Here is a 16,243-nt window from a genome sequence, read left to right on the forward strand (position 1 = left end):
CAAAAGCAGAAGCTGTGCTAGTTACTGGTTAGTTTCTGACCTTAGTCAGATTCTGACCGGAGGTGTGGTACTAATTGGGACTTTCTGCCTTTGGCTACCATTTTTCCTGTTTGTTTTGTTTGATCTTTTGCAGTGCACAGGATAGCAATCAGGGAGTAGTACTGTTATATTATTGTTACTGTGACGTAGAGGATCCAGAATGGCTTTGTGCTTGGCAGAAAGCTTTATGCCAACACCTGCACCTCACAGGAAAGGTAAGGTTTTATCCAGCTGACATTTTCTTACATATTTTACTTTCGTGCAATCATTATAAGGGCAAGTCCCCCTGAAAGAAAATCTTGTGGACAAAGTTTAACAGGTAAATATTATTCATTAGTGCAAAAGGATTCATTATCAAATTTGTTAACTATTGAAATTCTAGTGTTCATTTAAAGCACAGCTTATAAAACTTTGGTTTATGTACAGCTTTTCAAGAATACCTACTATGGAAAATGAGGCCCCCATAACACTAATGGTAGGGAGTTTCAGCTCATCTTTTCTATCTAATGAAACTAATGGCCTTTTTTTTTTTTAAAGAAAAAAGATGGTTTGTTGTTTTGTTTTGTTTTTTAAGAAACGAGTCCATTACTTAATTTCTCCCCAGACAAGCAGGGAAGCATGTTGGAAGACTGTTGGATTTGGAGTCTGAAGGACTGGGTTCTAAAACCGTCTCTACTACCTCCTACCTGTATGACATTGAACAAGTTACTTGACCCCTCTGGACCAAGATATCCTACAATGAGGGATTTGAACTAGATGACCTCTGTGGTACATGGGGTAGATGAGTAGAGCTCTGTATCTAAGGCTGCGAGCTTTGTCTCTCGTGGCCATTGCCTTCAAGCAGCTGGTAAAGTTTCTCTTCACTTTATGCCTCCATAGGGTTTTTGTGAGGAAACTACTTGTTAATTATAAAGAACTGCATAAATGTGAGCTGTTATTGTATGAATATACCCTAGAAGCGGTGTGATGCAGGGGAAGGAGTGCTGGATTTCTAGGGCATGTTGGCATACCCCTATAATCCCTGCTCTGAGGGAGGCTGGTGTTCAGACCAAGACAGACACCAATATGCTGAGCTCGCAGAATGCCCAAGGACCACGAACTGGCCCAGGATGAAAATGAAGTACATTAAAGCTTCTGTATCAATCAGAGCAGGTCGAATCTGTGAGTGGCATCTGAACCTCTAATCTGGGCAAGGCAGGGAGGTAGTATAGTCTTTTTAAAAACAAAATAAACTTTTTTTTTTTTTAAAAGAGAAACATAGTATGCAGACTGGGGGAGGTGACAGTTCTGCTGTTGTACTACTGTGCTCTAGATGAACCACCTGTGGAATATTGTGTACTGTTCTGAATACTGTGGTTTAGGAAGGATATAGACAAAGAGCAGCCCATTCAGAAGAGGGCAGACAGGGTGAAGTGGTGGTCCAAGACATGTGATATGAAGAAATTGGGATGTGTGTGGGCTAGAGAAAAGAAGACTTGGGCGGAAGAACATGATAGCTATCTCTCTGAGGAATTAAAAGCTATTACAGGAAAGGGATTAAACTTTGTCTTCTTGGCCCCAAAGATAAAAATTAGGAGCAAGGGATAGAAACCAGATTTAGATTAAATATGGGGAAGACTTGCTAAAAATTTGAGCTGTTCCAAAGTGTACTAGGTGAACTCAGGCAGCACCGTGCAGCGGCCTGGTTATGGCTATATATAATCTCTGTAATAGAGATGTTAGAGGAGATTCCTGTTAAGGTATAGGTTGAACTGGATGATCTCCAAAGTTCCTCCCAAATCTGAGATTGTGCTAGAAAGTTAAACTTCAGTTACTGGAAAATTTAGCTCATCAGAATGAAGTAACTAAATCATTTATTAAGCTCATTGCTGTGTTCACTCAGCCCTCTGTTGATACGAGTGGTGAACTGCACAGAGCTAAGCATAGATCCCTGGGATCCTTCACTGGGGATTTCCCTCCAAGGAGACAGGGACTGACTGTCCTTTGGTGTATTCATTTTTCAGCTTTCAGATCCATCCAGCTGTACCCCACATCTCTTAATTTTGTCCAGAAGGACAGAATAATATAAAGATCTTGTCATATTTTCTGCTAAAATCTAAGTTAACTATATTTTTGGCATTCCCCTGCTTTGCCTGTCTCATAACTGTCAGTAAAGGAAATTAGTTTAGACAGGCATGACTTCTTCCTGAAAAATCTCTAGTGGCTCCTCCTTCTACATGCTTACAAAGCATTCCTTTAAAAACACATTCTAGAATTTTTCCAGCTATTGGTCAAGCCCTCTACCCTGAAGTTGCCCTACTAAACTTTAAAAAAAATTTTTTTTAGCTATACATATTCAATGCTCAGCTATGAATTTTTAGAAGTGTAACGTTTTTAAATTAAGAAGTGCTTTATCAAACACAAACAGAAAAATATAAAAACCAATTAATGTAGGAACAAACTGTTTCACCTAAAAATACATAAAATTGGGAGATGAACCAGTATGTCTGTACACAGCTGAAAAAGCACCCACATGGATTGAAATAGTTCTCAAAAGAAAGTGTTTCTAAGGGCAAAATTAAATCTTTCTCCAAAATTTCACATAAGTAAAAAGCAGGATGCTTTAGAAATCTATATGAAATGACAGGAATATTTTTAAAAGAAATTTTAGTTGAAAATGTTTTCAAAAATCTAGAATTTTTAAAAAATCAATGAGGCAGTTGCAAAATATATATTAAAACATCTGATTCGAAGAGGCAGTAATACACATATAAGTTTCACCTTTCTAGATTTAGAGTAAAAGCCAAATCAGTTTGGGTTTTTTTCCTTTTCATATCAAATTTGAAGCTTTTCTGGGTTGAAACCACAGAGCAGAATTCTGCACGAATTCATCTCATTTTTCTATTATTGTTTAAAAAAAAAAAATTCCTCAGAAAGGAATGTTCCAGAGAACTTTCCTGTTCTTTTTGGAGTCACGGCTTCTGTGATATTTGTCATTTTCCATGGTGAAATTCCCATAGTGCCTTACCTAATTCCTGACTTTGTTTGATATAGAATATGCTGAATGTACTTCAGCCTTTCTTGTGTAATTGAGTCATAATTATGAAAATCAGTTATTGTAACATGCTCTAACACGGTTCCTTTTGAGGATATTGAGGTGACTAAGGTGCCATTCAGTAATTGACTTTTGCAGTATTTCTGTCTTCTATTTAACTATTGATATTGTGTTGTTTTGTACACAATTCTAAGTCAGTGCACCTGAGGGCAGTTACATCTCATTGTTTTCCTTGCCAGTGAAGCCTTTTTTCTTTACTTCCAGATTCATAACTGAACCCTTAATAGCTGAAGGTAGAGAGTGGCCTCCAGATAAGTGAAGCCTTGTTCTTAGCTTTATTCTATGCCTCTGCTCAAGGACTTTCTCTGATGTTAGCCAGGTCATTACCCTCTTATGTTTAAGGCCCTCCATTATGACTGGATTTATGATTTTGTTCACTGTTCTGCTGCACTCTGATTTTGTGGAAAGGAGAACTGAGCTTAATTTTTTGCTTCGTTCTGATAACAGATTAATTTAGTATCATAACTGTTACCTTTCTCCAGTGTATAGAGGAATGTATATCACTTAACAGAAGTAATATCAGATTGACTTCTTTATCTTCATTTTGTAGAACTATCTGTTTTATCTAATTGTGTATATAATCACATTAAAATGTCAGAGAATGACACCCCTTAAGTTCCAGAATTAAATGAAATGCTTTATATGTGCATTGTGTGTGTGTGTGTGTGTGTATGCCTGTATGTACTATTAAACTGTAAACTGTTTACAGTTTTAAACTGTAAATCTATAAAACTGATTTCATATTCTCATGAATTGGGATATTATAGCATTAACTTTAATAATAGCAATGATAATTCAGATTAGACTTGAATAGCTGCTATTGGATGGAATTCAGTAATCAGATGACTATCTTAGAACCCTTTCAAAAAATTTCATAACTGAGTCCCTAATGGACCTGGTTATAAGGCAGTCTCACATGTAAGGTACTATTTCAGTGAAACTCTAGCCTTGAATCAGGGAAAAGAAAGAAAAGGACCAAAAGAATGCAGGGAACATAGAATCATCTTAGAGAGAAGCAAGGTTTGGAATTATATCCAAAAAATGCATTTATTTATAGGACTTTCAAATCTTGAATTTCTAGAAACACTGCATGTAGAAAGGATCTCCCTTTTATGCCGTTTGAAGTGGAATTTACTTCTGATGCAAAACATCCACTCAGGCTTGTTAAAATATTTGTCTGCCCAGGATTTTCAGTGGAAATATAAATATTTCTTCCCTAGCCACAGAACACTGTTAGATGTCCCATAACAGAACATATGGTAACCCAGCTGTCTGTGTTCTGTCTTGATGGAGTTAATGGTTTAGTGGGTCTGGTGCAGAAAACGTGGTGAGCCCTGATTTTTAACTTTGTCATTTTTTAATATTTTAGGTTCGAATTGCTACAGAAGGAATCAATGGAACGGTGGGTGGGAGCAGATTAGCAACTGATCTTTATATGGAGGCAATGCTTTCTCATCCTTTGTTTAAGAATATCTTATGTAAGGAAGACTTTAAGGTAAGAGCAGTGGGAATAAAAATCACTTCAGGCTGGCTTCTTGTTTTCTATAAATGGTCAATTTCATACTGATAAGTAACATTAAAACTTCAGTTAACAAGAGCCCAGAAGATGAGGGACTGGACCTGTGATTTCACCTGAAAAAGGAGCTGTCTGGTGAGGAAGCTCCTTCTGCACGAGCCAGCACCTTCTCTGCAGTTTATGGTCTTTAGAGTTATCCACAGTGCTCAGTGACGTTTGCAGATCATGCAGCCAGTGTATTTCATAGGTGAGATGTGAACCCTTCCTGACTCTGTAACCACTAAGCCTTGCTGTACCTCTCAGGAAGTTGGAAATAATCAGAGTCTTTGGGGCATTTTACTTTTAGAGAGAAAAAAAAAAAGGCACATTCTAAGGAAACAAAATAATAGTTGTTTTTTTTTAACAGACTTTCTGGTGTGAAGACAGATTCAGTCAAAATCTACTACCTTTTATATTTGTAGTGTTAAGGAAAATTAGTTTCCTCAGGGTCAAAATGATGATCCTGAAAGGCAGTAAAATCCTCCAAATACAGTTGTGTTCACTGTACTACAATTATTAAGTCAGAAAAGTATCATGATGTATTTTAACAAGATTTTTCAAAAGTTTTCATGCTTTAATTGCACACTTTATTTTACTACATAATGCTTTTATTACAAGAATATTCCAGTTAACTGAATTTTTTACTAATTTTTGTTATTCTTCAGATTTATGAACTACTTTTGTTACCTCTGGTCCTCTCAGATTCTATCCACTTCATTTTTCTTCTGAAATTCTTTAATATCCAAATACCAATTTCTTCTATAATAGGATACAAACTAACTTTACTTAGTAGGTTGAGGTGGATGAAATTTAAGTACATTAATGAACAAAAGCAGAAGCCTTTCATTGAGGAGATGATAGGGACAGAAACATTTTGAGAAGAGAGATTTGGGGATGATCTATTATATGTCTAATTGTAGGGCCATTTCCCATCTTTTCTTTCCGTAGTTGAAGTCAGCTAAGATTTTTCTCCAAAAGTGTTGTTCATTTGTTTTGTTTTTGATTTGTATTATTGCTTTCTTCAACACAAGGGTATAAATTTGAAAAGCTGACAAATTTTTCTTCTCTTGGGGTAGGCTAGAGCAGCGCTTCTTAAAGTGTAGGTCACAACCCCATATGAGGTCACAAAAAATTTGGCAACAGTAAAAGGTTTCTGGATGTACAAAAATTAATTAAAAATCAAAGGTAGTGAATCAGAGAAGTTTCTGGCAGCGCTTGCCCATGTTTTGTTGCACAACTTCACTGTGGCCTTGGTTCTGAACACAAAGCATGTGCATGTTGCACTGTGCATGCCTTCAGTCCACACAACTCCAAGGAACGCTGCCAAAATTCGAAAAGAGGTCCAGTGGAAAAAGTTTAAGAAGCCCTGGGCTACAGCACAAGTAACCACTTTTCTCATTTTCATCCTCTGCAGATTATTTGAAGAAAAATATGAAGAAATATGATTGTTCAACTTTTTAAAATTTTCTTTAGATTGAGCTAAAATTTCTTTTCAAGTTACTGACACAGTTAGGCTACTTGGGGGAAACCATAATAATTCTAATTCCCCTTACATTGTTTCTGTATTTCAACAATTATCTTGAATCTCTTAAGTCTTCTCTTTCCTAGCCTAAGAATCCTTATTTTCTTAAATCCATGCTTGAATTACATGGTGTCAATTTCTATCCCCATCTTGGTTGTCTTCTTCTGGATGTATTACTATTTACCAATGTATTCCTAATATGGAGCACCCAGAGCTGAACACAGTATTTCAGATGTGGTCTGACCATGGTACAGTAGGATCATCTCTTCCTCAATCTAAGCATTCTCATCATGGAGCCCAAAATCAGCATAATTGTTTGACATGTCTTATTATTGATTCTTATCTACCTTACAATCCACTAAAAATCTCAGGGCTGTATTTTTGTTTTCATGTAAACCACTACTACTCGCAGATGCATACTAGCTGTATGACCCTGAAATGAGAAGAAGTCAGTATAAATCTGATAAACATTAAATAACAAATAAGACAGGGTGGTGTAATAGAGCTTTGAAAATATTAAAGGAACCCAGTTCTAGTCCCAGTTCTGCTTTTGCCCAGCAATGATTTTTATGACTCCTTTTAACTCTTGAGATTGTGTGATTTTCTTAACTTGAGCAAGTCATTTTGCCTTTCTGGGACTCGGCTTCCTTATCTGGAACCCCTCCCCCCACCCTGTCTCTCTATCTCTCTCTTCCTCGCTCTAAAGGTGCTTGCCAGCTCTTAACATTCTGTGATTCTAAACTTTCCATTCACTTATTAGATATTGGTAACATTCCTTTGTCTCAGTTTCAGTTAAACTTCCTAGTAGCTCTAAATCTTATTGATCCTCTGAGATAATGCGGTAACATAAGAAGAGTGTAGTATGGTTACAGATTTTGAGTTAACATGATCAAACCCCTTACATGGCAGGGCTTGCTTCCGTTCATGCTGGATGACCTCTTTGGCCTGTTCCAGCCCTGAAACTATAATACTCTCTTTTTTTTAATGGTCCATTTTCTTTTGCGTGTGACACACCTCAGTCCCATCATATTCAAGTAGTGTTCATCAGAAGCAGAACATTTCTAACACTTTCCAAGGTCCTCAGGCAATTTAAGGAAAGTATTTAGTGCAGGGAGACCTGTGATATTGTAACAAGTTTCGCTATAGTAATAATCTAAGAAGAAAGAGAATACTGATATATTAGTGCTGTCTAGTTTCCATAGGCTGTTCTACAGGGAAGTCTGTTTGTTTCCTTGTTTTATAGTTTTTATTTCAGACTTTCATTTTTGTGTTTAGCTTCATGAAAAGGTTGTTTTCTATCTGTTTGAAATGACTGTGGAATATGCAAGCAACTTAAAAATTTATGTCATGTTGTACTGTACGTTAAAATGCTTGTCTTAGGACCAGAATGGGGAAGGAGTGGAGGGCCGGGAGGTTTGACTGTGAGGAAGGAAAGACTTTGTATTCTTTGTTTTTTATTGGCTAGACCAGCAAAGGAGGAGCTTACTGTTTTCCAGGACTTCGTGTTGGTGTATTTGAAGAAATCGTTCCGATGGGAATCAGTCCCAGTGTGATCTCCTACAAAAAACCTGGTATGCTTATTTTAGGAAAAATTAAAATGCATTTCTTCATTAGGGTTCAAAACTGTATAGAGAAGCAAAGTAGAAAGTAAAACTCAGATCAGTAAGATTTATAGTGATTGTGAATAAAGCAAGCATTTCTCTGTCTTAGATATGGAATGGTCATAGGGTGAGCACATCAGAAACCTGAGCAGGACTACTTGGTGTTTTAAAGCTTTGGCATTTGAAAAATGTCCCATAACCTTTTCACCTGGTTATTTCATTCTCACAAGTTAAGTTACTAGCTTTCTAGAGTGGAATAATTCATGTCCACTGGACAGCAGTGCTGTCCTACAGATTCAGTCAAGACTGCGGTTACGTACAGTATTTTTCCATTATAGATAACCTAATATCTATATATTAATATGTATTATGATGTATTATAACACATAATATAGTACAGTAGTGTATAGCTATTCAAAATATCACCTACAGAGAAAAAAAAAGAGGAAAATAGGAATTAAATTATGCATGTCAAGAAAAAGAAAGTAATTTATTATCCAAGCATGTTTTCAGCCCAGTGTTATTAATACATGTACAACAATGCTAAAAAGAGATTTATCATAGTGTGACTGAGGCAGTATGGCCTAGTAGAAACCTTACTGGATTATAGTGAAAGCACCTTAGTGCCTATTGCAGTTGTACTTCTTATTACCTTAGGAGTCTTGGGCCAATCATTTCATCTCTCTGGGCCTCAGTTTTCTCACATGTGCAAAGAGGAAATTGGATTAGACGATCTTCAAGGTTCAAGGGACTTTCCACACTAAAATTTTTTGATTCGGACTATATAAAGCAGATCACAGTCAACACACCATCTTAATCTGGGACAATTTTAGGTAAATTAGTCCCTCTTAAAGAATTCTGAATATTCGCTGTCTGCTCAGTCTCACAGTCAAGGTCAGAGGAACAGTAGAAGAAACTTACTCTCATTAGGTGGGACCCTGAGCAAAAACAGTGAACTTACTAATGCTTTAGAGTTTACACTGATCTCTGCTTCATTTATTTTGTTCTATATGATGTGCTATATATAGCAGGAAATTTTGATCCCTGGGTAGATATTCCTGGGTTCCAGAGTGAATGTTCTCTCACACTTTGGCTGACATTTGTAGCCTCCATTGCTGTAAAGAGACAGCATATTCTGCAAGGGACAAAGAATACTTTCTCACCCCTTACTCCAAGTTACCCTATTAGGGCACCTTAACGTGTGCTTGGGAGTCCTGGTTACTAATTTAGCTTTCAGGCTTTCCAGACTTCTCTTTGTTCCCGCACAGCTCTGTTTCTGTGCATTAGACTCCACTGAGCTCAGCGATGCCCTTTGGGGTATGATGATCTTGCTTATGAGGACTCAGTATAGTTGAGTCCTTTCTGCACACTCATTTTCAGGCAAACTCTCATTTTGTGAAATGTGCCCATACTCTAGCTGTGACTTAGAATTGGACCATTCAGAGTCGAACCAGGTGGAACAAAGCTTTTCACCAAGCATGACCTTTGTTTGCCTTCTCACTCTCATGGCAATGGCAGTATCGTGTTAGGACTAGTGGGTAAGGTACATGGTTAGAATGGAAGTTTATGATCAGATGCAAGTTTACTTTGTGCTTTGCTGTCCTAGATTCCTTAATATTAAGCCAAATATAAATTGGCAAAATTCTGAATATACTGACTCCTGAATTTCCTTTCATTTGGTGGGCCAGATTCTCCATGAGGATTCCACAAAAAGAGACTCAGAGTAGAGAGGTTAAAGATACCTTGCAGTCTACTACAGTGAAATTTTCATTATAAAAGCTATTTTACCAACTTAATTGTAATTTGTGCATATAAGAGATTTGGGTGGAGAGGACCACTTAAAAGAGTTTTGTCCTGGCTCTCCGAGGTTCTTGTAAAATGTCTTTAAAGTACTTTTGGTTTGATTTTAGGAATCCATTTATCCCCTGGTGAATTTCATAAAGAAGTTGAAAATTATTTATATCAGGGTAATCAAGAGCAAAATGACACTATTCTGCTGGACTGCAGGAACTTTTATGAAAGTAAAATAGTAAGTTCATTTTGGGTTAGATCCACTTGTATTAACCACATGTGAGAATCACTATTTATTTTTCTTGGCAACTGATTTCTAACAAAGTCAATATCCTGACAGTATTTGCAGTTTCAAAAAAATTTTAAATCTTGAACTCAGGATTTGTCAAGAAGTAGAAAAAAGCATGTGACTTTAAAACATCTTAACTCCTATTAGAGTTGTTTCTCTTGTAAGCATACTCTTGTAATTTATGGCAGACTTAGGATCTCAGATTTTTCTTTGTGAAAACTCCACAGTTCTTGTCTCCTTTCAGAAAAACGGGAATGTTTGGACTCCCCTACCTTCATTTATCAACTCAGTCTTTGAAATGAGTGTTTTCTAAGCAGTAGGTGGTAAATCAAAGCCTGCAATTTTAAGAAAGATGCATTGTCAGATACAAATGCTTCTTTGCCAAAGCTGAGTTTGTTCAAGGAATGAAGCCATGTTCTGATAACTCCCATTTCCCTGCCACATGTTCACTGCTTTCAACAACTGTATTGTAATCGCATGACAATCATTCAATATTTCAGGGACGTTTCCAGAAATGCCTGGCACCAGACATCAGGAAATTCAGTTATTTTCCCAGTTATGTGGACAAAAATCTAAAACTTTTTAAGGACAAGCGTGTGCTGATGTACTGTACGGGGGGCATTCGTTGTGAAAGAGGTTCAGCCTACCTCAGAGCTAAGGTAAGCTGTGCTTCATAGAACATGGATCAGGAAGGAACAGAGAGGACCTTGGGAGCAAAATGTGCAGTCTTCTCTGCAGGGTTAATGAGTTCATAAAGGCTTCTGTGAGTTTCCTGTATGAGCTATGGGTTTCTCATGTGAGATGAAATCTGAGGTTCCTGAAAATTTGTAAGAAACCCTGAGTCTTCAGCAGTGACATCAAAAATAAAAGATGGGAAATTAACCCTTTCCTTATCCAAGGAGGGAGGAGTATAGTGAAATGGAAGGAACCTGTAAGCCAAGATACTCAGTCCTAGTTCGAGAATTAATTAAACAGAGTGGCCTTGTTCCAGATACTTAATTTCTCTAGACCAATATAAACAAGTGACTGGATTAAATATTCTTTGAGGTCCCTTCTAATTAACATTCTGTGGCTCTAAGACACTATCTTCCTTGATCTGGGAACGAGTGTGCTAAGTATAGAATATTCACATAAGGCTGTACCAGAGGAAAATGACTTTCTGTAACGTCATAATGTCAGATGTCCCTTTAAAATGACTAGTAAATAGGACAGCTTAAGTCTTGCTAACAGAAGAATGCCATGAAGGAATATTGGGAGAGAAGTATCTAGTGGAAGGAGCAGAGGACTGAGATTTAGAAGCACTAGATTCTTGTCCAAGCTTTTCTGATAACTAGCTCTTTGACTGTAAGCAAATGACTTGGCCACCCTGGGCCTTGGCTTCGGATTTAAACTACCTAACAAGACTTTTACTGACATTTTCTGATCTCGAGTTAATTTTTAAAATACAGGGAATATGCAAGGAAGTATACCAGCTGAAGGGTGGCATCCACAAATACCTGGAAGAGTTTCCTGATGGTTTTTATAGAGGGAAATTATTTGTTTTTGACGAACGCTATGCTCTCTCTTACAACAATGACATCGTTTCAGGTAGGTCATTCACTTCTCCCCAGAGTTCCAAGTTTGGGTGGTATGTACTTTCTTTCCACTAGTCAGCGTGAAGAAGAGGAAGACGGATAGAAGCAGTGTGGTCTGATACCCAGGATGGGGAGTCAGGAGACTCGGGTTCTAATGACTTCTGCTTTTGTGTGGAAGGGCTTGGACAAGTCATTTATCCTCTGTAGGCTTTAATTTCCTCATCACTAAAATGAAAGAATTGGACTCGATCATCTTTAAGCCCTGCGGTTAACCTCTGTAATAACACAGTCCTGGAAACTGTGCAAAGCTTGTGGCAGCTCTAAAATTCTGCCTTTCAGGAGGTGAATTTCTGATGTTAATCTTCATTTAATTCAAAGGACACATTTTCAAGCCTGGAAATATAACCTTTTGGGTAGTCTGTCCATTTTAATAGATATGAATTTTTGACTCAGGAAAACTTTTTGTTGTCCAAAGGTAGAATTTTCTCCATTTACCGGTAACCTCATTTAACAAAAATTCTTAAGTCATGGAAGATAAAGCCTTATTGAACAAACCCAGTATTTATTGAGTGCTCACCGTATGCTGCAGAGTCCTCATTCTGTGGGAGAAGACAAAGAAAGCAGTGGCACAGCTCATGCTTTGTAGGCTCTCACTCGGGGGACAGTGTTGAAGGGCATTCCAGATTGGATTAAGTGAAAAGTGCAAGGGCTCAGGGATAAGGATGAATAAATCACATGCAAGAAACCATCGTTTTGGCAACAGTGACATTCAGACTGGAGTGGGAGGTAGAGAAGGGTAGTCAATAAGCAGGCTTTAAAAATATATGATAATTATGGATTTCACTCAAGAGGTAAAAGGAGCCACTGTAAGTTTCTGGTGGAGCTGGTGATATGACACAAAGAATGCTTAGGGAATGTAGTTCTTGTCTTTTTCTGTAGCACTGCTTAGGAAGGGATATGTTAAAGGCATTCAGTTTAGGAAGGTTGGAACAGGAGTCTATGTGACTCCTTCAAGTTATATGGAATATGAATGGATATTTAGGGCATGAATGTGCATTTAAGGGAAGTAAATTAGAGGGGATGAATCCAAGTCACGCTGCAGAGGAAATATTGGTAGGATATGGCAGAACATTTGGACAGGGTGGTAAGGAGCAGAAGGCACCAAAGATGGCCAGTCTGGACGACTGAGAAAGAATAATTAGATTGATCTTCACAGTGATATTTAGACAGAGCAGTGGCTTTGAAGGGAAGGGTATAAGCCTAAAAGCAGGGAGCAGTGAATATTTACATGTCCACGAGAGAGCCCCAGAAAAGACTAGTTCTTGTCCTTGTATATACAGGTAGAAAGAAGACTGGCCTCAGGTTCAGAGAGACTGCATGGCCACTTGTTAACTATGTCCTCAAGGGGCTTGGTTCCTGTTCAGGTATGAGCTCATCTAAATCACCTGTGAGGCCGCTTCTGTCTCTGTGTCAGTGAAGTGACCAAAAGAGAAAAGGTGATCACCAAGAAAGTGAGAAAAGCATGGGACAAACCCAAAGGGTATTGTGTATCCCAAGGCTGGGCTACTCAGTAAACCCCAGTGACTCCCTGTGGCCTCCAGGAGCAAATTCAGAATGCTCTGCCTGGCATTCAGAACCCTTCATAACCTAGCCCCCTCCTGCCTTTCCATTCTGCTGGCATTCAGAACCCTTCATAACCTAGCCCCCTCCTGCCTTTCCATTCCTCTTACTCTGTATGCTGTGCTACGTGCTCTTTGATACAGTGACACCTGCCCTGCTTGCTATTTCATGAAAAAGACACTTTATCTCTTGACTCGAGGCATCTTCCCCCTTGCATGGAATTTCTCTCCTCTGATCCAACTTCTGACCTCCCTGGCTTCCTTTAAGTTCCAGCTAAAATCCTGTCTTTTACAGGAAGACTTTCCCAACCCCTTAGTTATTTCTTTTTTATCCTGTATATAGCTTGTTTGTACATAATTGTTTCCTTGTCTCCCTCGTTAAATTGTGAACTTCTTGAGAGAGGACTACCTTTTGCCTCTTTTTGTATCCTTGGCACTTAGCACAGTGCCTGGAACATGGTAGGTGCTGTTTATTGACCGATTTTAAAAGCCTTTTAAAACGAAAGGAATAGTCAGGCCACCAGTATGAAAGGGAGGTGGCAGATTCAGAAGGTTAAGACCCATATGCAGGTCACTGATTGGGGGAGTGGTTCTTGGTTGTTTCAGGGGGAAAAAAGTAGTCATGGAGTGATGAGGCCTAAAATGAAATAATTAAAGATTTAGACAAAAAGTGGTAAAAAAAAAAAAAAAAAGATAGTAACATATAGCATACCCATCAGAGAAATATGGATATAAAAGGGAAGTGACCCAAGACCTGTTTCTTTTCTGTGTTATCTTTTGGAAGGGGGTTAGAATTCAAGAAGCAGAAGGAAAAAACCCAGAAACAATATCTCTGTTGAGTGATAAGAGACTTCAGCATTCAGTGGACACCCACAGTCTATTCATTAGGTTGTATTTTGTGTAGTTTTTGAGAGAAATAAAGGGTGCTGCTTTGCTTCTGTGTAACACCTGCTTTTCTCCCTTCCCCAGACTGTACATATTGTGGAACCCGGTGGGACCAGTATAAACTGTGTTCCACCTCCCATTGCCGCCAACTCGTCCTGTCCTGTTCAGAATGCCGAAAGAAAGGGCTTACAGCTTGTTGCCTCGCTTGCCAGGATAAAGGAGCCAAGCTGACGTCAAGTGCCACTGAGAAGGGTTTTAAAGAAGAATGTGATTGCACCCTGAAGAGGCCCCGTGTTCCAGTTGAACTTTCCCAGTAATCAGGACTTCCTGGATGGTGTAAATAGGCAAGCTGCCCACTTCCGTGCGAGTATGCCGCTGCTCATGTTGAGCACATCGTCACCATTTTCCCTCTGGGGTCACAGAGCCAGTTATGAGGGTCAGGGTCATAGCCCTGCTTCAAGGAGGAGGTCCTGACAGTGACAGTACGCTGTTGGTGCTCACCAGCAAGAGAGCTGTGTCCTACTTGCCATTTGTATCACACCATCTTTAGGCTGGATTTAAGACTGGTGGGAATGAGGCAGTGGTGCTGATGTAATCAGGCTAAGTTCTTATCTGATCATTTGGAGACAGAACTGGAATTGATACATGGGAAACACAGCGACATCCCTTGGCCACTTTGAGATGAAGCCCATCAGGAACATGCCTGACGATCCTGCAGCAGAGGAACTGAAGGCGCACAACGTACAGGCCTCTGTTGGTATTCAGAACCATAGCAAAGTCACTGTGTAACTTCAGTCTTAAGAGAGTAATGAGCAATAAATACTTAAAGAGGTCTAAGAAGTTTTAGACATGGTTGCCATTTTAGGTGTCACAAACTAGAGCTGGGAGAACATCCTTACGAATACGTCAGCATGTGGAGGCGGGCCTAGACTGAAAAATGTTGTTCCCTTCATGTGCAATTTGGGGTACAGCAGCTTTGACTTTTTACGTTGTCTCCTTGCTAAACTGATAGCTTGGTAGTAAGGAAAAGAGAGAAGGTAAGATGTGCGTAATTCTGCTGACGTTGCTGTCATCGCTGCTGTTAGCCTTTAGGATTTGGCCTGCAGATTCCATTCTTCTTGGTCATTTCTTCTTCTGTTGTAAGCTCCCAAGTGTTTCCTCTACTTTGTAGAAACATCTCCAGATAGAAGGTCACGGTAGAACTACTGTAGCATGAGATGGGAGAGAAAGGGAAAGTTCTCTGACCACATAAAGTGTTCCTCAAACTGTAGCGTACTGTGTAATCTCTGCAGCCTGAGGGCAGTTCCTGTGCTGAAAGAGGTTGGCATGACTATTTTGTACCTGGAAAAGAAGCCCGGGTTCAAATCACTTATACTGGCATTATGACTTTGATATTTAACTCTTTCTCCTCAGCAATTCTTAGAATACTCCACCCTAATGAATATACATCCCTGGGCATATAAGATTTGACTTACATTATTTCATAGTATTTTCAGGAACATATCCATTATATTAACTTTAATTGCTATTGAAATGCACTTGCAAAATCATCGCTTAGTAATTCCTGGCTTTTTCATTACTGTAAATTTTGGGAAATTTATAGGTAACAAAAGGCATAAGTGCCCTCTTCTGCTGTAACAGGAAAATTGCCCATTTGACTAAATCTTTTCATGCCCAAGCAACACCTTGAGGGATTAATTTCCATTCTATTAGCTCTGCTGCAATAAGCCTAAATGGTATAAAACTAAATCATTTGAACTACTATCAAGTTAAGTATTACCTTAGAATCTCAAACCATGGCATGCACATTGTTGATACTCAGTAAATGAATTGATAGTGGGTAACAGAAGGAATTAAGCATTTGGAACTCATTGTCTCCAGCAAGAATACAAAGGACTGAGATAAGAAATAGACTTAGGGATATCATTTGGCCAATTTAATGAAATGCCATCCTGATTGGCACATGTCCTTCATAGAAGGAGGCTGGTTCAAAATTTTAAAAATGCTTAGCAAGTTGTAGGAGTAGAACCAAACTGGCATTTTCTGCCCTTGTTAACCTATAAAGTTAACTAAAAGTATCCAGGTTTTTTGCTTTATATATAGCAGTCCTTTTGTGGTAGTTGTTACACCAGAATTCCACAGATGAAAATGAGTCTAGAGAGTCATAAATCCATAATCACACATGGAAGACTTTATTAATTAGTGAGAAAATGATTTTAATAGCTAGTTTTCATTATTGATATACTTTACATATTTTTATGTTCCTCTTCTAGT

General features: G+C 38.5%; 1 protein-coding gene across 5 annotated transcripts in view; it reads left to right on the forward strand.

Annotated features, from left to right (window-relative positions):
* Positions 1-15,234, forward strand: part of TSTD2 (thiosulfate sulfurtransferase like domain containing 2) — a 33,736-nt gene extending 18,502 nt beyond the window's left edge. For all 5 annotated transcript variants that reach the window (XM_072596719.1, XM_072596720.1, XM_072596718.1 and 2 more), the window contains exons 4-10: positions 134-254; positions 4,503-4,628; positions 7,676-7,781; positions 9,722-9,840; positions 10,392-10,550; positions 11,340-11,478; positions 14,054-15,234. In XM_072596719.1, coding sequence (XP_072452820.1) covers positions 134-254; positions 4,503-4,628; positions 7,676-7,781; positions 9,722-9,840; positions 10,392-10,550; positions 11,340-11,478; positions 14,054-14,286 — 1,003 coding nt within the window. In that variant the 3' untranslated portion in view covers positions 14,287-15,234. The remainder of the gene's footprint in view (positions 1-133; positions 255-4,502; positions 4,629-7,675; positions 7,782-9,721; positions 9,841-10,391; positions 10,551-11,339; positions 11,479-14,053) is intronic.
* The last annotated feature ends 1,009 nt before the right edge of the window (positions 15,235-16,243 follow it).

Source organism: Notamacropus eugenii, chromosome 3, assembly GCF_028372415.1.
Source record: "Notamacropus eugenii isolate mMacEug1 chromosome 3, mMacEug1.pri_v2, whole genome shotgun sequence".
Taxonomy (NCBI): domain Eukaryota; kingdom Metazoa; phylum Chordata; class Mammalia; order Diprotodontia; family Macropodidae; genus Notamacropus; species Notamacropus eugenii.